Source organism: Lissotriton vulgaris, chromosome 5 (genome assembly GCF_964263255.1).
Source record: "Lissotriton vulgaris chromosome 5, aLisVul1.2, whole genome shotgun sequence".
Taxonomy (NCBI): Eukaryota; Metazoa; Chordata; class Amphibia; order Caudata; family Salamandridae; genus Lissotriton; species Lissotriton vulgaris.
The window spans coordinates 1,249,788,620-1,249,810,182 of record NC_141693.1 but is presented as its reverse complement, the minus strand read 5'-3'; the positions used below and the strand labels follow the sequence as shown (position 1 = coordinate 1,249,810,182).

The following is a 21,563-nucleotide window of genomic DNA, read 5'->3' as shown; positions in this document are numbered from 1 at the left end:
CAAAATGATCGTAAGTTTAGGATTTTGTCTTAAGTTAGTTCTGTGAATCGGGCCCTTACTCATTTTGGTATTCACAGAAGGCACTTACTCATTTCGGTATTCACAGAAGTTAGGAGTCCTAACTTTAGGACTCCTAAATGCCTTCTGTGAATACCAAAAGTCTTAAAGTTAGAATTTTTCTCAATTTAGTAGTAGTAAAGTTAGGACTCCTAACTTTCGGACTCCTAAATGCCTTCTGTGAATACCGAAAGTCTTAAAATTAGGACTTTTCTTAAGACTTTCGGTATTCACAGTAGGCATTTAGGAGTCCTAAAGTTAGGACTCCTAACTTCTGTGAATACCGAAATGAGTAAGGGCCTTGCTGTCGAGATTTCTGATTAATGATATTTCCAACTCGATATTTGTGTAAGTAGACATTTCCAGTTCGATATTCTGTCTCATCACCATGTAAGAGACAAATGTGCTCAGGCAGTTAGACAAATCCTGATCTTTGTCCCGATCTACTTTTCACCTCTTGCACTACTGAAGCTGAGATTAAGTGGTAAACCTGTGAGATTGAAGGCGCCTGCAGACAAGATTGGGTCACATGGTTCATGTGCATTTTCTCAAAAAGAAAACCCACCCCTTACCACAGCTCAACACCCTATTCCATTGATGGTGGAAAAGGTGATCAGGAGCCTTTAGTGTTGGGTTCCATAATTTGGTTCGACTTTTTTAATTAGGACTTTGGTCTTGCAGATGGAAGAGAAACCAGTTGACGAAAAAGAGCATTACAGACCTTTTCTTCCATAGTCAAGAAATAGGAGGGAAGATGGCTAGATCAGGCCAAGTGAAGTAAGACCCCCCTTCTGCTCCCTTCAAGGTACATCACCCTAAGTTGAAGTAAAATGTTTGATTGGTACTTTCAGATACATAGGAATTCCTCACACATGTTCTTCTTCTCCTAGCTGGATGCTGGGTTAAGAGCCAGAATTGCTGTGGCTGGAGAAACCCAATCATTACTACTTTGTTAACCAAATTTGACAAGGTTTTAAGCACATATTCAGGAAATCCTCACTAGAGACTCAGCAGAAATGGCACAATAGGCATGTTTAGGCTGACTGCATCTTTTTTAGCCTCTTTGGACCAACAAGCACCATCTTTGCTGGAGCTAGACCACACTCAAGCAGTAGCTTAGTCTAATTTTAAAATGTATGCAGCCTCTTTTCTAAAGAAAGTGAAACTGTTCCTTCTAAAAAGCGACTTCAGAATTGCTTTTCAAGCCCTCATACTCTTGCATCTGGATGGGGGTGACACCATATCCATGCCCCCAGAATGCACATTGTTACCTCTTAAAGACATCCTACCCATCGCAGCAATCCTCTTCCATGGTCTGAAGAAATATGATAGCATCCCCCCATTTTGATGGGATTCCATTGGCTTAAAAATCAACTACATAATTTACAAAGCATCACAGCATCCCGCTTATCTTGCAGACAGGCACACCATCTATGGTGGTTCTTGCCACAGCCAGGACAATATCAGACTGCAGATTAGGAAGTGCAAAAAAGAAAAAACATGTAAGCAAACCTGGAACAAAATCCCTCTATTCATGAGGACTGCCCTAGTGCTGCTCAAATTTAGGAAAGAGTTGAAGACACACCCTTCGACGTAGGGTTCTTCAAATTACACTCCATCTCAATGCGTTATCACTCCAACAAACATCTGCCTCTCCTGTCACTTGTTCACCCTTTACAGTGCTCTGCTGCATGTTGTCCAGGTCTCTGTACTGGGGTGAATGTATGACATTGTTCTGCATTCTGTCCATCAACTGTTGTTTTTGCGTTTGTCACTCCGAGTGGGCTAGGTATGCTCAGACGTGAGTCCCAGGCTCTCCACATCACTGGAGTCAAGCTATCCTGGCTGAAGATGGCTGATAGCCAGAAACCGGTCCTAGGATGCTTGATTCCGGTCCAGTAAAGACATGGCCTGGCAGTTCGGGCTGGACTGTTGGCATGAGGCACAGGGTCAAGGCTGATTTGCATATGGCCATATCTGAACTGGGGTGGTGTGGAGTGCAAAAAACCGATGGATTTAGGCCCAGTTCTCTGTACTGGGGTGAATGTATGACATTGTTCTGCATTCTGTCCATCAACTGTTGTTTTTGCATGCATTGCATGAAGGCACTGTCAAAATTTCTTTGGCAATCCATTCTTTGGCAGTTGGCTTACTGCATTCTAATATTTCAATGAAGTCAAAGATTGCAAAAGCACACATTTGAACTCCAACCCTGCAGATTACCCACACAGCATTTAAGTCGTCAAATGCATGCAGCTTGGAGAAAAAGGGTGCTATTTATTTCATCTGCTAAATACTGATCACCTGGGATTCATAACTCAACCAGTGCCTCACATAGTACTTATTATGAGTTGTTCTCATTGTAGTAGGTAATAATGTCCAGATTTTTAGACTTTCTGCAGTCTGCCAATATTTACCCGCCGAATACTGCAAAGGATTGGAAAAGCACTATTTGCATAATTGTCACAATTTAGCAAGCAGTCATAATCAAGAACATGGTGCAAAAATACACACCATTCAGTTTGACCAACCAGCTAGCTTGACCAAACCCAGAACCACAAAACTCTGGAGCATATTTACAAGGGCATATCGCCACTAGAGTGTGACTTTTACCAACGGTCTGTTGGTGCTCTGCCCTTCTCCCTATTTACAAAGTGAAGTTAAGCCACTTTGAGTGCTATACGTGAAAGGGGCACGCAATTCGTGTTGCTGTGGGCTTTTCCATGCAACACCCATTGCATTTTGACACTGCCCCAGGTTTTCCAGACTCTGTAAATCGGAGGCAGCGCCGCAAACTAATGCCAGTGAAAAGCAGGTGCTAGAGTGGCGCAGCGAGGAGAAATACTTTTATTTCTCTTTGTTGTTTACTCTTTCTATGTGTGCTGCATATTGCAGCACACATAAAAGGAGCAAAAAGCCATTCATGATTGTTTTTGTGCAAGAAGGTATTCCTTACTGCACAAAAACAATCATAATTTAATGGCACTTTGCTACTTTTATGTGTGCTGCAGAATCCAAGAATGCAACACACATAGAAGTAGCAAATTGCCACTATTGATTGTTCTGTGCCAGAAGGGACACCTTCCTGAACATAAATAATCATCGCTACAATGCAGGCAGCCTTTAAAAAGGTTGCAAGGGTGTCTGCGCTTGTGCTGGGCAGCTATTTTTAGCGCCAGTACAAGGGAAACACAGGGATTCACTGTACTCTTTTGAATATGGTGCATCCCTACATTTTTTAAATGACAAATCAATCAATCAATCAATCAATCAAACATTTGTATAGCGTGCTACTCACCCGGAGGGTCTCAAGGCGCTTGGGGGTCCTCTACTGTTCGAACAGCCAGGTTTGAGTTGCTTCTTGAAGGAGAGGTGGTCTTGGGTCAGGCGGAGGTGGATGGGGAAGGAGTTCCATGTCTTGGCAGCCAGGTAGGAGAAGGATCTTCATCCCGTTGAGGCTCTTCGGATGCGGGGAACGACGGCGAGGGCGTGGCTGGTCGATCGTAGTTGTTGGGTGGGGTGTAGAAGGTCAGGTGGTCGTTGAGGTATCTGGGTCCTTGGTTGTGGTGAGCTTTGTGTGCGTGGGTGAGGAGTCGGAACGTGATTCTCTTGTTGATGGGGAGCCAATGCAGGTCTCTCAGGTGTCCGGTGATGTGGCTGCGTCGGGGATGTCCATGATGAGTCCTGCTGAGGCGTTCTGGATGCGCTGGAGCTTGTTCTGGAGTTTGGCTGTGGTTCCGGCGTAGAGGAAGTTGCCGTAGTCCAGACGGCTGGTGACGAGGGCCTGGGTGACCGTCTTCCTGGTTTCAGTGGAGATCCACTGGAAGATCTGGCGTAGCAGGCGTAGGGTGTTGAAGCATGACGAGGACACGGCGTTGACTTGTCTGGTCATCAAGAGGGAGAAGTCCAGGATGAAGCCCAGGTTGCGTGCGTGGTCCGTTGGTTTGGGTGCGCTGCCCAGGGCGGTGGGCCACCTTAAGTCGTCCCAGGCGGAGAGTGATGATGCCGGGATGAGGACTTCCGTCTTATCTGAGTTCAGTTTCAGGCGGCTGTTCAACATCCACCCGGCTACGTCTTTCATCCCTTCGTGTAGGTTGGTTCTGGTGGTTGCGGGGTCGTTGGTGAGGGAGAGGATCAGCTGGGTGTCGTCGGCGTAGGAGAGGATGTTGAGGTTGTGTTGTCGTGCAATGGCCGAGAGGGGGCTCATGTAGACGTTGAACAGCGTGGGGCTCAGTGATGAGCCTTGCGGTACGCCGCAGATGACTTCGGTGGCCTCGGATCTGAATGGTGGGAGGCGGACTCTCTGTGTTCTTCCGGTGAGGAAGGAGGTGATCCACTCCAGTGCTTTCTCCTGGATTCCGATGTTGTTCAGGCGCTGCACTAGGGAGCAGTGGCAGACAGTGTCGAATGCTGCGGAGAGGTCCAGGAGGATGAGGGCTGCTGTTTCCCCGTTGTCTAGCAGGGCTCGGATGTCGTCAGTGGCTGCGATGAGGGCGGTCTCGGTGCTGTGGTTGGCCCGGAAGCCGGATTGTGAGTGGTCGAGGGATCCATTCGTCTCGAGGAAGTCGGCCAGCTGTCTGTTGACGGTCTTCTCGATAACTTTGGTGGGAAAAGGAAGGAGCGAGATGGGGCGGTAGTTTTTGAGGTCAGTGGGGTCCGCTGATAGTTTCTTCAGTAGGGCGCTGAGCTCGGCGTGCTTCCAGCTCTCTGGGTAGGTGGCGGTGTCGAAGGAGGCGTTGATGATGTCCCGGTGATGGGGTGCGATGACTGAGTCGGCTTTGTTGAAGACGTGGTGAGGGCAGGGGTTGGTTGGTGATCCGGAGTGGATGGAGTTCATCGTGTGGAAGGTGTCTTCCGTGTTGACCGGGGTCCAGGTGCGGAGGGAGCTGGTGGGTGGCGTTGGTGCGGTGGTAGGGTGCGTTGGCTGTGCCCTGAATCTGTGGTGTATGTCTGCGATCTTGCTGTGGAAGAACGAGGCGAGTGAGTTGCGGAGGTCTTGCGAGGGAGTGATGTTGTTGCGGCGTGGTGCTGCAAAATTGCTTGCAGCACCACAGTGCATAATTTGAGCCAATGGGCTCATTTTTGGTGATAAGCACCTATTTTTCCTCTGACATTTTCCGAGAGCAAGACTGGAAAAAGAAGCAAAGATGGGGAAATAGTCATTGAGGGAGAAAGAAGGAACTTTCAGGAGGGAGATAAAGGGGCAAGCAGAGCCTGATAGTGCTTGGAAGAGTCCTGGGGTGTATTGAAGACTCCACAGCCTTGGTACTGGAAGTACCAATACCTACCACAGGCTTTAGAGCACAGCTTTGGGCACCAGCACTTATTCTTTAACAAATGAAGCACTGCACGCCAGCGGCCATATCATTACGGACTATTCTGACTGTGTTTTTTGCATATGTGGTGTCAAAATAAAATCACATATAACTCTGAATTTCTCTAAAATAATGCATAAAATCAGACAGCAATGAGAGCGGGGATTGTCTCTCTCTGTTTCTTAACCGTGCTTGCTAAAGTTCATGCATTAAACTCGCAGAATACCTACACCTCAAAACCAAAAGAAAGAGGTGCCATGCCCTGTGCTGAGCCAGCGCAGCTCTTCATGATATGGCACCAGGCTTCCAGCTCATTAGCACAGACCATCATCCCACCAAATATGGTGCACCTTGCTTCAGCATTGTGGTTAAAGATGGTCGCCCCTGTTAATTAGGACTGTTACTTTGCTGCATCCCATTCTACGCAGCATTGTATGAATATCTAACCTGTGGTTATTTTAAGGAGAAATACACTTATTAGGGCGACTTTTACCTTGTACATTTGCATTGTACATTAAAAAAATTTCTCTCACTTACCACTACTGGAGGGAATTTCTAGCAATTGAATGCTTGTTAATGTCCGTAAACACCGCACATTAATTGTTGATCTCTCCCTTTTTTAGTGAATCAGAAATTTGGAAACTGTGGGCCAAGCTCCGACATGATGAACCCTACCTGCTTGGCAACTTGGAAGAATTCTTGGCAAAAGTGACCAACCAGATCAAGGAAGCACGAAAGGAGAAAGAGACACTTGAACTGACCCTAAAAAAGTAGGTTTGTCGACACTTTGGCAGAATAATTGTTCCTTCTACCTGCTATGATTAATCTGGTATTTGGTTTTTATATTCCAATACGTTGCTCAGACATTGCTGTCCTGACATTTATGTGGTTTAACACTCCACATAAAAGAGATGTGTGTAGATAAATAGCATTTCACAAGCTCACATCTTGAGTAGGTTAATTCTGCTTTAGATGATGATACATGGGATAAAGTGCAACCAATGTAGCAAACACTGTAATGATTGAAAACACAGATATCCCTTTATTAGCTCATTGTGAGAAAGTGGATTATAAGTTGAAGTGAATGGTAGCCCTCTTCAAGTGATAATTGCACTTTTTTTCTAGGTCCAGTTAGATCTCAATAATGTAAACCTTAGTTCAACTGTCTGGAGCTACAGCACAGAGCTGCTGGCTTAATTTAGGAGACGTGTGACCATTTATGAGCACCAAAACTGTTAATAAGTATAAAATACAACACAATTAAAATGCCACTTCAGTTTATAAAAGTAGAGTACATTATAATGATCAAATAGACACCAAAACAAAAAAAAATCAGATGCAGGGAATCAGAGATATGATTAAGGCCATCCGCAATGGAGCACGAGTCAGATACAGCTACCAGGTTTGTCTCATTGGAAAGTCTACCTTCTGACTCATTTGTTTTAATGGAGAAAAGTTCTCGTAAACAAGATTCTCCGTTTGTTCGGATACCATCTGGATGTGAAGAGGGGCTCTCTTGGCACCTGTACGCCGGACACAATTTATGTGATGCCTAACCCAGTGGCTAAAACACAATCTTTACCACTGAATTCTCATCATTCAAACCCGCAGTCATCATCTTCAAAACCAACAACATCTACCTCCCTCGGGATCCCTTTACAAATGTGCAGGAATTGTACACCAAAAGTGTTTACACTGGGTTTGGTGGCTTAGTGGACTAATGTGTCTACTGTAGGTGCCTGTTTTCAACCTCATGCTTACAGGTTCGAATCACGGCAGGTCCACGCAGCCTTTCATCCTGTTATTCAGTGCCAAGATAACCTTAGGTGAGCGTGCATTTTACAAATACATACGTTTATGAAAAAACATGCTGAGCTCCAAGCATTCAAATTAAGCAGGTGGAGCTATATTAAATTACTGTGTAAGATAGTGAATAATTTGTCAGGGTATACAAAGAGAGAACATTCACTGATCACTAAAACAAAGAATAAAAAGATGGAAAATGTGTGTGGTTGGCCATCCTATCGTAGGACAACTTTATTTATTCTTTCTTAACAAACCAAACTTAAAGTACTGAATTATTAGAAATTTTAAAGTTATAGTTACATCTTAAATGTATAATTTACGCGCTACGTTTCAATTGCTATACCATTATTTATTCTTTCTATACAAACTAAACTTAATGTACCCAAATATTAGAAATTGTTGAGGTTGATGAAGAAGCACTGAAATATAGTGTTAAATGGAGGAAAAACGGTCCCAATACCTTTATTTACGCTCATGTATTACTATAGTATATACAAAAGACTTGTCAAAGCAAACCCATCACCCATATGAAAGTTCCATTTGAGTCTTTTCAGTTTTCAATCCCATGATAGAGACACAATTATTGTACTCAAATTTAGTTTAATCATAACATCATTTGGAAAGTGGTCACTTTCTTTTCTCACTAGGATCAAAAATGGACTTAGCAAAAATGGATAGAGCTTCTATAAAAAGGATACTTCTTTAGGGCTGGTGCTAGCCAAGACATTTTGATTTTTAATAAAAATATGTATAATATACTTACTTAAAGTAGCTCTCAGCCACCTCTCTTCATCGTTGTTCTGTACAGTACACAGTATGGGCAATGGGTCACCCTACTACAGCCACTATGAGTGTCTGCATTTAGCCCTATCACAATGAGCACATCCACAAATTATTTAGTTCCCTTCAGTATCACTGTTTTTGTTTTTTTGTTTTTTCTACTTTTTTTCTCTTGCTTGTTTTCCTGCTTTGAATCTTTCTTTCTCAAAGGCAAGAGGCTAGCAGTCAATGCCAGATTGATTGGCTTTTTCATGTCTGTGTTAGCCAAGACCTTTTGAGTTTACTAAAATGATGCCTATAACACAGTTAATTATAGGGGTTTTAAGCCAAACATCATTCATTGGTGTGTGGATGTGTCGTTAACATTTTCTTCAAACCACTGAAGCATGCATCAAGGGGCAATGTGTCAGCCCACTTCAGCCATTGGCTTACTTCATCTAGACTAAAGGCATGCTCTCCCTTCCACAAAGCAAACACAACACGATGATGGACTGAGTGCTGAAACATTTGAACCACTCACCCCCAGTCAAAAGATGTGGGTTTAATCCATCCAGGTAGGTTCTGGTCTAGCAGTTTGGGCTGGACTGTTTGCATGGGGAGCAGGGTCAAGACTGATTTCATATCGGTGATTCTAAATTGGAATGGCATGGTGAGCAAAATAAAAGATGGATTTGGGTCTAGATCTCTGTACCGGGTTGAATGTTTGACATTGTTTCAACATTCTGTCCATCAATTGTTCCTTTTCCATTTGTCATTCCTTCCACAATGAGCACATCCACTCACAAAGTGTGCGAACGAGTACTATTGTATTGTGTGCTTTTTGAGTCCAAAACCTTGTTTTTGTTCCTTTTAGATTGATGATGGCCCAGCAGCTTTCTGAACAATAAAGTTTTTTTTTTAAAACATGATAAAACAAGAACAAAAATCCTGGTTGTGAACACCAGACTTATTGGCTTTGCCAATGCTTGTATGTTCTTGCTTACGTTTGCACTCGGAACGGGTTTTTTCTTTTAGATCGGGGAGTGAACTTCCATTTTGACTGGGTGCACAAGAGAGCCAGCTTCAGTTCCCTTAGATTCTATTTTTACCAACACCCTTCTTATCAGGTATGATCTGTGGCCTCCCGAATGGAGAGGTATGCAAAGCCCATATAGACTAAAAACACACGAAAGAGTTTTGAAGAAATGCTGAATGTTATAACTGGAATACACGGTAGAGCTGGTGTTCACTTAATCAACATGTTAGACAGTGACAATAGAAAGGCAAATGTGATCAGATGCAGCAGTGTGAATATATTGTGTATTTTAAAGGGGCCCGCTTAAAACAGAGTTCGAACTAATAAAAAAGTATGACTGAGAGTAGTCAGTAAATTAGAGCAAAGTCTGGGTTGCAATTGATGTGAGATCACATTACGGTTACTGTCCTATTCCAATTAGATCAAAAGTCTTCATGTCTGCCCTTGGAGTGACCGTCGTGTCCTTTATTTTCTGTCTGGCAGGAGGATCGCAGAGCACAACGAGGAAGTGCAGCAATTGTATGAGGAGATGGAGCAACAAATTAAAAAGGAGAAGGAGCGTCTGCGAACAGAGGTTGGTGCATTAGCTGATGTATCATTTATCACCACCAGGGCACTGGGGTGGGGGCACAAGTGGACAGCAGCATCCTAATGGTTCTAGAAAGCGCCTGCATGTCCCCAACAGTCCAATCCTGCAGCAGAAGAGGGCAGTTTCCAGTGTCCTCTTTTTCCCAGGAGAGTGTTGTCTTATCTCCTATTTGTAAGAAGATCTACCTAATATCTACATTTTCATCATCTAAACAGTTGGCAAGAGCTTCAGTGTGCTCAGGGAGGTGTGTCTGTGCTTTAAAACGTTATAATGAATCAAGTGCATTAGCCCTAAACAAAATATTGCTTAAAACAAATACAATCACCACATCTACCCTGTAAAAACAGGAATTTGTACACCTATGTACAACATAACACTTGAGTCCCGATTACGAGTCTGGAAGTCCGAGGACCACCAGATTAGTGGGGGTGCGGCGGTGGAGGTCAGAGTCGTCCAATTTGGGTGACAGAGTTGGGCGGTCGGACTACCCTGGGACCACCGCCAGGGAACTGCCATTCCCTGGAGGTGGTGCAGCAGTCAGAGGTCGCAATATGCTTGGCAGGAAAACACTCACTTAGTCAGGAAACCATTGCACAGCACCAATAGCATTATTATAGCCAGATTCAGGCAGGAGACTCCATATTTTTAAGCTAAAATGGCTTCAATTCAGCTTTTTCCCTCCTGAAGTTTCCCCATTTTAATACAAGTCAATGGGGAAAATAAATTCCCCTGATTTTTGTTTATTAAATCTCCTACTTTCTGCTATTCCAATATTGGCATGTATGCAATTGAACTGTATTTTTGTAGTGTCTAAAAGGTGTATATTTAGAGCCTCTAAGTCCGAGAGCAACTTGCAACTGTTTTGTGGCTTATTTTTACTGGATATGTATTTCAAAGTATATGTCTGACCAGCACATTCTACTCTTTACTTTTGCTTTGATTCTATTTGCATAGATTCAATGTGTCTCCTGTTGACTGGCCACAACATGGACAACATGATATGGCAGCCATTCCAGGACGCAGTGTCATAATCTGTATTGAAATGCTTTGTAGGTAATGGCAGATTTTGAGGGTCACAAAAGGAGCACTTATAAAGGGTTTAACTCACACTATAAATTACTTGTTGGCAGTACCATACTAATTGTAGGAATTGCTGTGTGCTCTAAGGTAATTTTACCCAGTGAAAAATGGTGATCCTCTGCTGAGATTTGACGAACCATGTTTGAGAGCAAACTATTTTCTCTTATGATTTTCTTATAAAGGTTATGGAAGGTGCCCCGAAGTTAAGTAAATTTTCAAGACATTAATACTAGCTTCTTCCGCTATGTGAGAAAAAATCTTATATTTTGAGTAAAATATGCACTTTTAAAAGCAGTAGCAGCCGGTCAGTTGAATTCTCAGGGCCTGATTCACAAAGAGCCTCGCTCCGCAGGTGTGTCGGGATCTACGCTGTCGAGGCGGGACCTCTGCAATGAGAAACTACAATGCGAAGATAACTCCACAAGTGCAGAGCCTCTGCGACGAGTGCAGATGCTCTTTGTAAATTCAGGCCTTCATTGTTCTGCTATAGCCTCTCCCACTGTTCTAGTGAACAACCTGAGAGCTTGCATTCTGTATTTATGACAGAAATGTGGCACACTTTATTTATTTTTATTTTATGGAGTTTGTAAAGCGCGCAGCTACCCCCGAAGGGGTGTCCCGGCGCTGAAATCCAGGAGTTTACTGAGTGGAGACGGGAAGAAAGAAAGGGCGGTGCAGAGAAAGTTAGAGTCCGGAGAAGAGCCAGGTTTTGAGCTTGGCTCGGAAGACGGTTTCCGAGGGGCAGAACCTCAGCTCCAGAGGAAGGGAGTTCCAAAGTCTGGCAGCAATGACGCCGAAACCTCTGCCACCGGTTCTGGAAAGTCTGAAGCGGGGTGAGATGAGGAGACGGAGGTCATTGGATCTCAAGGATCTGGCGGAACAAGATATCGAGATCCGATTTTTCAGGTAAGTAGGGCCAAAGTTGTTGACGGCTCGATAGGTAAGGGTGAGGACCTTAAACTGGATGCGACTGGCCACAGGGAGCCAGTGGAGTAGCCTTCGATATGCAGAGACAGATTGACGGTAAGGGATGTTACCAATCAGCCTGGCCGCAGCATTCTGGACAATCTGCAGCCTGCCAATCAGGTACTGTGGAGCTCCTGCATAGAGGCTATTCGCATAGTCCAGGTGGGATGTGATAAGGGCCTGGGTGACTGTGCGGCGGGAATCCGTGGGAAGGTACGGGAGGATCTTTTTTATCATCCGTAATTTCATGAAGCAGGCAGAGGTGACCTTATTAATCTGGGTTTTACATGACAAGGAGTCATCAAATTGGAAACCCAGATTCCGCGCCGAGCGAACCGGGGTTGGGGCGGGATTAAGAGCTGTCGGCCACCACCAAACCGAGGGAATGGAGGTTTTCTGATTAAAAAACAGAACCTCCGTTTTATCTGCATTTAATCTCAAATGGTTCGTAGTCATCCAGCTGCTGATGTTATTCAAACATTGGCGGAAGTTGAGGAATGCGGAGTCCGAGTGGTCCCGAAAGGAAAACACCAACTGAGTGTCGTCGGCGTAGGATACCACCCTGACTCCGTAGGACTCCACGACGTCAGCCAGGGGGGCCAGGTAGACATTGAAGAATAGAGGGCTGAGGGCAGAGCCCTGTGGCACCCCACAAGACAGAGGTTTTTTCTGTGATTTGTAGGGGCGCAGTAGCACTTTCTGGCTTCTAGATGAGAGAAAGGACTCTATCCAGCCGATAGCAGTGCCACCGATGCCTATCTGCCTGAGACGGTCCAAGAGGATGGGGTGGGAAACCGTATCGAACGCTGCGGACAGGTCGAGGAGAACCAACATGGCCTCCTCGCCCCTGTCCACGCACTCCCGAATGGTCTCCGACACCTCCAGCAGGGCCGTTTCGGTGCTAAATCCTGCTCGGAAACCGGATTGGGATCCGTGAAGCAGAGAGTGGCTTTCCAGGTAATCAGTAAGCTGGAGCTGAACTGCTTTCTCCAGGACTTTGGCAGGTTTAGGAAGGAGGGAGATGGGACGGTAGTTGGAGAATGTCGCGGGGTCTGCGTCTGCTTTTTTCAATATAGGAGCTTGAACTTGAAGCTGTTGTGTAGTTCCTATAGAAAGTATACAGAATCTGCACTTTTAGACAACATATACTGTAGGATTGGTGTCTGAAGAACTCTGATCAACCCCACTGGGTATGTTGGCCCTGTTTGTACCAACTAGCTCACAGTGCCACTAGAATCTCCTCTTACCAAGGAGAGAATAGTTCTTGGCAACCATCAAACATGACAACCCTGATCCCTCAGGACCGTGGAAACAATATATTACCTTTCGCTAAGTCACTTAGTTTGTCTCAGAGAGATACACTGAATAAACAGGCTGAGCGTTTTCAATAAGCATTTATTGAACAGTTGTTATTCTGGTGTAGAATAGATGTGCTGCAACAACCGTTAGGCAGTATAAGATATAAATGATTAAACAGTACTATAAAGGTAAATGGATGGTATAGTTGTACATGCTTACTTCTACGATGCCTCCCTAACTAGATGTACCTAAGTGTACCTAGCATGGGTGTAGGTGTTCAGCCAAGAATCTCTCTAGGCTTTAGTCATCCCCATTACCTGAAGTGAAAGACTATGGGATCCCCGTCTTGGTCTCGAGTTGGACACCCTGCGAGGGATGTTTAGACCACTGCGAGCTGGAGCATCTGCATGCAGGAACCTCAGTGTCTCTGGTCAGTGTGTCAGCCGGAAAGTCTTGGTCTCCTCTATATCTATCTTAGCAAGATGTGATGTATATATACCCATAGGTCTCCCCAGGGGTCCTATATTATGGTACCTATATGGAATATAACAAAGCCATCTTGATAGATTCAAAGCTGTAAAAATGAAAACATTCCTTTAGCATTTGGAGAAAAAAGGAGGGGGTTGTTTTGTCATTGAAATTATACTTGGTGCTCCAGAAGACTAAACTAGGACACATTTTCTATGAGTTCTCAAATGTATTTCTCATCCATGTCAATAAAGCATGCAAAATGAAAGAAGTGCTTTCAAAACCTGCAGCAGTCTGTCAGTTAACTATCCAGTACGCTTTTGCAGCTTCCCATAGTGCTCCAACCCTCTGCCATGCACAGCCATAGCGGGTGTTGTTTTTACGTATGGTAATAAAATATTACTTGCATTTAAAAAACCCTAAAAATTGCACACAAAAAAACAATAGTAAAAGTAATGTTATAGTTAGGTGTAATAAAAAGAGCTGTCAACTCAGAGCTGGGGATCTGGGTTTGAGTCTGGGCATCGGCGCAACATCCTGTGATTCTGGGCAAATCACTTAATCTCCCCATGAATATGGACAGCCCTTAGATGCCCTCACGGGTGATAAGCTGCGATATATAAATAAACCCTCTTTGCACACAGTGTTCAATGTGTATCCAACTGTTCAGAGAAAGCCAAGTTACTCAAGATACTCAATGTCTGATCCAAAATGAATGCCCTAATATGGACAGATTTTATCTGTACAAACCCCTCACAGTCATCAAACCTACACTGAGAAATGAAGTTGATATGAGTAGAAAAGTGGGTATTGTCAACAGTGTTTACTCTTTGGAGAGAGTTTACTCTGTACGACAATGTTTGCAGACAGTGGAACTTTCATAAGAAATACACCACAGAGTATTAAAAAATATCTCTTAAGAACATTGTACACTCTATGCAACATTTGTCAAATAAGACACTCTTCGCTTAAAATAACCAAGGTCTGAAGGTTCTAAATATTATACTGCCTGCATCCTTCAAACTATGGTGAAAACTTTGCAGAGAGCCCATCTTCTGAAGGAAAAGAAGCACACAGTTTTCTATGTTAGGTAGAAATTGTCAGGAAGTGACGATTCTGTCTAATAACTCAAGACTGCTTACAATACTTAATATGGCGATAGCACAAGTTATAGTTATATTAGGGCATGAGTCATACTAACTATAGCTATAACTGGTGTAGTTCTGTGGTTTTTAGAGTTTAAAACAGTACGTTGTTACTGAAAATTTTGCCTAGCTATAATGTTACCTTAACCTTTATTTTAGTAAATTTCTAGAGTTTTTTTTAATGTAAAGTAATCATTTATTACCATATGTAAATCAAAGCCCCTGCCGTGCACAGTCTTTAGCCGTGCATGGCAGGGGTTGGTTGCAGAAGCCCTGTGACCAATCCCCCCATGCAGCCAACCCCACATGTCACACAGCCTTTGGCCCGCCCTGTAATCTACCCCTCCAAAGTCAGTCAACACCACACTGTATACCACCTTTGGCGTTGTGAGGTTGGCCACACGGCCTGGCTCGCCAGGCAGCCAACCCCAAGCCAAACATGGCTTTTGGCCATTCATGGCAGGGGGGTTGATGCTTTGCCAGAAAGCATAGGACTGGCCTCTGGGTCCTCGGGACCCCATCCTCTGGGGTCAAATACAACTAAACAAAGAGGGGGAATGTGACTCCTCTCCTAAGCCTTTTTAGGCCCAAGGGACCCTATAACCTTGGGCCCTATGTATTTGAGAGGTGAGGGGACCGCATGGCCCAGTCTCCAAGCCTCATTAGGCCCTGGGGACCCCATTCGCCAGGGCCTTTTATTTTCATGTGACCACCCTCCGTGGGATTTTCTGGCCCTGGGGACCCATTCGCTTAAGTCCACTACTTCAAACAAAGGGGAGGGTGGCAAACCCCTCCCTGACCCTACATTGGCCCCAGGGACTACATCCCCTGGGGCCTGCATTTTTTAAAGGTGGGTGCCCTGGTGCCTACCCAGGGCGCCCGCCATATATTCGTTGGGGCAGCGGGGGAGCCCCAAGGCCCCAAGGCCCCTGCAGCATCAACTGGCTCTCTCCAACCACTGTTAATCCCAGGTGTTCAGCCATGTAATAGACAATCAAAGCATCAGAAAAGAGGGCAGTAATGAAGTAGCAGAGCCAAGACTTTAGGACAGAAACTTGAGCATTAGGCCTTTTTTTCACTTCCTTTTTGAAAGAAGTGGTGAATGGGATTCGAGACAGACTTCCGGTGGAAGAGAGTTCCAAAACTTTAGGGCAATGCCAGAGAAAGCTCTGTTACTCTGGGTTTTCAGTAGCTTTGAACTTGCACTTCGAGATGGTCGACAACACCCTGATCATTCTAATTTGTGATCCAGATAAATGGAGGTCTTGAAGTGAAAGGCTTTGTGAGTCATGCAAGCAATCTTTAGCTGTATTCTAGTTTGTGAGGTAGCCAGTTTAGGGACATTAAGGATGGGGATATGTGATAATTTCTTTTTGTACCAGTAATCAATCTTGATGTGGCATTAATGGAAGCCCTAAGTTGGGCCAAGTTTTGTTTGGGGAGACCCCAGAGTGTGGAACTACCTTAGTCTAGCCTTGGCAATACTAGAGCTTGAACCGCCAGTTTGAAGTTTTCCTGTGGATGAAATGGTTTGAGACTCTTTAGTGTTCTCATCTGGGGCCCGATGTAGGTGGCCATTTACCGGCCGATAACGGCCGAATTCGGCCGTTACCGACCGGTAAATGGGTTTTCAGATGTAGGGGGCCTATGTTTTACCTATTCTGTAAATTTACCGAATCGGTAAATTTACAGAATCGGTAAAATACTGAATCGGTATATTTACCGATTCAGTGAATCCACATGTAGGTGGCACTCCTAAGAGTGCCACAGGCCCTTAAGAATCAGTATTTTACCACCCAATCCTATTGGGTGGTAAAATACCGAATTCAGGTGTGCATGCACATCTGTGCATGCACACCTGTGCAATGTGACACACAGACATGCCCTTAGGGCATGTATGTGTGCCACATGGCACACAAGTCCGGAATTGGGGTGCTAGAGGGTGTCAAAGTGACACCCCCTGCACCCTTGCTGAAATCGGTATTTACCGAATTGGTAAATACCGATTCGGTAATGCCCATTGATTTCTATGGGCTTCAATGCCCATTGGAATCAATGGGCATTACCGATTCAGTCTTTACAGAATCAGTAAATACCGAATCTTAACGATTCAGTATTTACCGAGTCTAAATTATCTACATCCCCCCCCTCTATTTTACCACTTCTTAAATACCGATTCGGTATCATTCAGTATTTAAGAGGTGGTAAAAAAATATTACCTACATCGGGCCCCTGGTGTTTAGTTCCCTTCGTTGCATTGCTGATGTTATTCCGCATGTTCAGGTGCCTGTCTAGAGTGATTCCTAGGGATTCAGCAGACTCAATAATGTGGGGGAGCAGTTGAAGGCTGTAAGATGTTTCTCTAGAGGTCAATCTCGGCAGCGCGGTTAGGGGGAGCTATGAGAAGAATGTTTTGGAGGGGTTGAGCATGAGGTTGTTTTCAGTGAGCCAGTTTTGAGTGTTCATCAGGATGGAGTTGAGCGAGATGAAGTCTTACGGGGAGGAGACCTTCAGATAGAGTTGAGTATCATCCACACTCATATGAAAAATAATGTATGCGGAGTTCAAAGCATTTGCTAATGGTTCCAAGAATAAATTGAAGAGCATAGGTGAAAGGGCAGACCCTTGTGGAACCCCCATAGATACTGAAGAAGGCTGAGGTAGGGATTGATTTACCTTGGCTCTTTGAGATCTATTGTGGAGGAAAGAAGTAAACCATTGCAATACCAACCCAGATACCTTCTTTCATCGTGTGCAGTGGGGGTTGGTCACATGACATGATTGGCTTTGCACTGTGCTCAATGTGCTGTCTATCAAGTTTCATGCTGATTCATCAGACAGTAAAATTATTGATGAATGACATTTTAGTGCCTCCATTTACCTTTGCCTCCGTGATCGATCTTAAAACTTGACATAACCAACAAAAAGCAAAATCTGTCATATTTTATTCAGATTCATAAAACTATGGCAAATATATTAGCAAGTAAACATGTCTTTAATCATCCCCCTAAATCTCTAAACTTTCTCTTGATGGACTACATTAAATTGAGAATATAGAGAAGGCTAACATTGCTATGACTCTCAATTTCTTGCAGTCCATGAAACTGTGCCACAGTTATTAGTATTTAAAAAAATGTGATGCCCCTTTAACTTTGCTCCCCGCCCATTGGAACTTCACAAAATCTAAAATACATGCACTTGTTGTAATTTGATAAATGCCTGCCACAAATTGCACCATAGTATTTGCCAAAGGAAAATGCCATTGTCCTCTTTAACTTTGCCCCTTCTGGATTGTTTGGCACAAAACGTGACATACCAATAAAAAACTCATACCTTCAAGGTTTTGAGCAGATTTTTGACCTAGTTCCAAATATATTAGCAAATGAACACTTTTTTCCCCCTCTTTCTTTACTTCCTTCCCCCTCACCAGGGTTAACATACTAAGGGTCGCTAAATTCCATAAATATTTCTCAACCGGAGAATAGGTTTAAACAAAAACACCAAATTATTTTTTAATTAACAAGCTGTACAAAACTGTTAACCTTTTCAAACCCCCCCGGCATGTTGTTCAGATATTAATATCTAAACAACTATTAACCATGTTTACACAAAACCATAAAAAGCTTGCTTTCCAAGTCAAGTTTAAGGGGGAACTGCAGAAGCTGGTGATTACTTGATCAGTGAGCTCCCAATCCCTGACCTAGCAATTGCTTGATACTGGTCACACTGGGACGCCATTTATGTCTGAGACTATGCCGTGTTACCTCTCCTTGTCGAGGGAGGCATGAAATAACTGCCATGGCAGCTGGTTTCCCTGGTGAGGACGAGCTGTAGCCCTGCAGAATATCTGCGAGCTGCAGCGAAGTGAGCTCGGCGCTGCAGAATGAGACCTGCCACGCCGTGCAGTACTGCAAAGACAGTTCTCCCTGGACCCAGTGCCTAGGGGAGGCTGTTTTGTGTCAGCTTCGGGCGTGCCCGTTTTGACCTCGAACACTGGAGCGCTGCCAATGGCGGTGGTGGCATTGCAGCTAGAGATACCTGAGGACCGCAGATCGCCCCCGTCACTGCTGGGGGCTGGTCGGGTTCCACTCTACCTCGGGATGTAAAATTGACTAGGAGATGTGGCCCGCGCAGGCTGTAGCAAGGGGGGCTTGGGGGGCAGCCGAGCCGCGAGGTCTGCCCCCCGGGCAGATTTGGGAGGGGGAAGGGGGGCGAGTGCGAGAGCGGCCATTTCGCTGCTTTGGGCTACCTGGGAGTAGCCCAAAGGCAGCCCAACTCCATAATTACAAGCCCAAGGGGTTTATAGGGGGTGCCCGAGTTTCCCAGCCACTATTTTAAGGTACTGGTGACCTGGTGCCTGGGAGCGGGGTAGTGAGGTGTTTTTGGTCAGGCAGGGGGGATTAGCTCATGGTTGCGTTTTCGCTTAGCGCAGCTGCGGGGGGCGGGGCGGCGGCGGTACTTGCCTGATCGCCTCTCTGGGGCGGTCAATGAGGCCGCGAGGCGGAGCAGGGCCTTGGGGAAGGGCAGCGAGCGGTCGGGAAAGGAGGCGGTGTGAGAGCGAACGAGGGAGCGGGTGGGGGATACATTCGAGGAGAGAGGAGCACGAGGAGGGAGGGGGAGTAGGAGAGCTGGCAGGAAGGGTGGCAGGCGGGGCTCTGAGCAGGGATTTTCTTTAATCATTCATGTGTTTTTATATAACACAGACTTTCCCCGAAGGTGTCAGAGTGCTTCATCATAGGAACAGAGCTGATATATGGGGACGTTACAAGTGAACAAATTACAAAAGTAAACGTTACCATGCATAAAAGTGACAAACGTGAGCAAACAGGTCAGGGGAGAGTGGGAGGGAGGGGGAGGGTCTGGGCGTGTCCGAGCCTTGGGGGGGCGGGAGGCGCGGTTTTCGTACAGGGGGGTTGGGGCGTGATGGGGAGGTGGCGGGTCCGTCATGGAGGGGGAGGTGAGGCCGGGGCGGGACTGGATGATAGGGGGTGATTCGTGGGATAACGGGGGCAGGGATCGGGGGGTTATTTTGGAGTGAGGATGAGGAGGGCGCGGTAACCGGGGGGATGGGGGGGGCGTCACGGGGTGGGGGGCGCTTGGTTGGAGAGACCCGGCAAACCAGATTGCAGGGAGACAGCCGGCGAGGGGCTGTCGACTTGGCAGGGCTAGGAATGGCCCGCGTCGCCAAAGAGAAGGGAGGGCTGAGCCTCCCGCTGCATGCCCAGAGTCAGCGAGGGATCACAGCGCGGCCGGCACACGAATGCCCGCAGCTGGCTTGCCGACCCTTCACCCACAGGGCCGCAGCGGCTTGGGGGAGCACCGACAGACGTGGAGCAATGGCACGGATGGTTTTTGTGGATTAAGCGGAGTGCAGGACGGGGCGTTGGCCTCGGGCAGGATGCAGTCTGCGCCGCCGGGCGGCCGGAGTTTTTGGGTCGATGATCACAAGAAGGGTGGTGTGGGGCCTGAGGGGCCGGGGTCGCAGGGCGCTAGTGGTGTGGGTTTGGGGGGACCTTCGTGCGGTCGGACGCGGCGCGCATATGATACTGTCCACTAAGAAAAGATGCGGCAGGAACAAATGGTACAGTGGTAGTTCCTAGAGGCTATGAGTGCTTTTAGGGAGTATGTGGAGTTGTTGAAGCTGCTGCATCGGGAGGTTCGGGCGAAGGAGGGTTCGGAGGAAGAAGAGTATGGGCTGCAGAAGAGAGGAAGTAGTCGTGGCCGGTTGGTTAAGGCGATGGACTAGAGATCCATTGGGGCCTCCCCGCGCAGGTTCGGATCCTGCCGTCTACGGGGTGCAATTTTAGCCACAGTTTCCTCTGACGATAGGGGACTGGGCGGCGGCATTTTTAATTTGTGCGAGCGTTTATTGCGAATAATTTCTGGAGGGATATGCCTGGGCGCAGTAAGAGGGGGATTTTCGGGCACGGATGGCGGGTGACCCCGAGGCTAAATGGGGCGAGTTGAATTGCGATCTCCGGCAGCATGCGATGGGGCTGGCGGGGTCTGGCACGACCATATGTACGGCCAGTAGATTACCTTTTATATACCAGCCCTTTCAGGGGTGCCCCACCCGAGGAGGGGTGGGGGCAGGGTTCATAAAACCAGTTCAGGATCGTTGGGGGCCTATTGGGACTTCAATAAAGGAGTGTGCGCCAGGGAACATTTGCCGCTTTAAGCATGAGTGTTCCGGTTGCGGCGAATACGGCCACCCTGTGGTTCAAGGTTGGGGGCCCCCGGGGCAGCGACAGGGAGGTCAACAGGGCCCAGCCGGGGGCTGGGCGGGGTGGCGTGAGCCGGTAATCCCAGCGATTTGGGAGGCTGAGGCTGCTGGATTGCTGGTGGTCTGGATTGCTGGGCGCTGTATCGATCGGGGGCTTACAATAATTCATATTTATCTATCCTGAAGACGTACACTGAGCAGTGCAAAGAGGTCAGTGAGGGCCGTGTGGCTGGGCCGTTTGCGGACTGGCCGTTGCATGAATTGATTGTGTCCCCCATTGGGGTGGTGCCCAGAAAGGAGGCAGGGCAGTTTCGCTGTATCCAACATTTGTCATGGCCGGAGGGTGGTTTGGTTAACAACTACATTGATGAGCGGGAGGCCACGGTGTCTTACTCTTCGGTTGATGCGGCCATGGCCTTGGTGGTGGCGGCAGGCGCAGAGGCAACAATGGGTAAGTGCGACATCGAGTTGGTGTTCCGGCTGCTTCCGGTTCACCCAGACGACTGGTGCCTACTGGGGATCCAGTTTGACGGCCGCTGGTATGTGGACAAGGCTTTGCCGATGGGCTGCTCGATGTCAGACGAGTTTTTGAATGTTTTGGTACATTCCTGCAATGGGTTTTTACGGAACAGACGGGTCACCAAGGAGTTAAGCACTACCTGGATGGCTCTTTCTTGGTCGGGCCCCAGACTCCACGGACTGCCAGGTTGCGCTGGACAGGTCTCAGGAGATCATGGAGGTCCTTGGAGTGCCATTGGCAAAGGAGACGGCAGTGGGGCCAGGCACGGCGCTGTCAATTTTGGGTATTGAGCTGGAATCG

General features: G+C 46.4%; 1 protein-coding gene across 3 annotated transcripts in view; it reads left to right on the top strand.

Annotated features, from left to right (window-relative positions):
- The window catches only part of RAB44 (RAB44, member RAS oncogene family), a 450,865-nt gene that overhangs the window by 221,621 nt on the left and 207,681 nt on the right, over nt 1-21,563 (top strand). For all 3 annotated transcript variants that reach the window (XR_015295992.1, XM_086923095.1, XM_086923096.1), the window contains exons 5-6: nt 5,996-6,142; nt 9,457-9,547. Coding sequence is in view for 2 of the 3 variants with exons in the window: in XM_086923095.1 (XP_086779221.1) it covers nt 5,996-6,142; nt 9,457-9,547 (238 nt within the window). In the remaining variant the exon portion in view is untranslated. The remainder of the gene's footprint in view (nt 1-5,995; nt 6,143-9,456; nt 9,548-21,563) is intronic.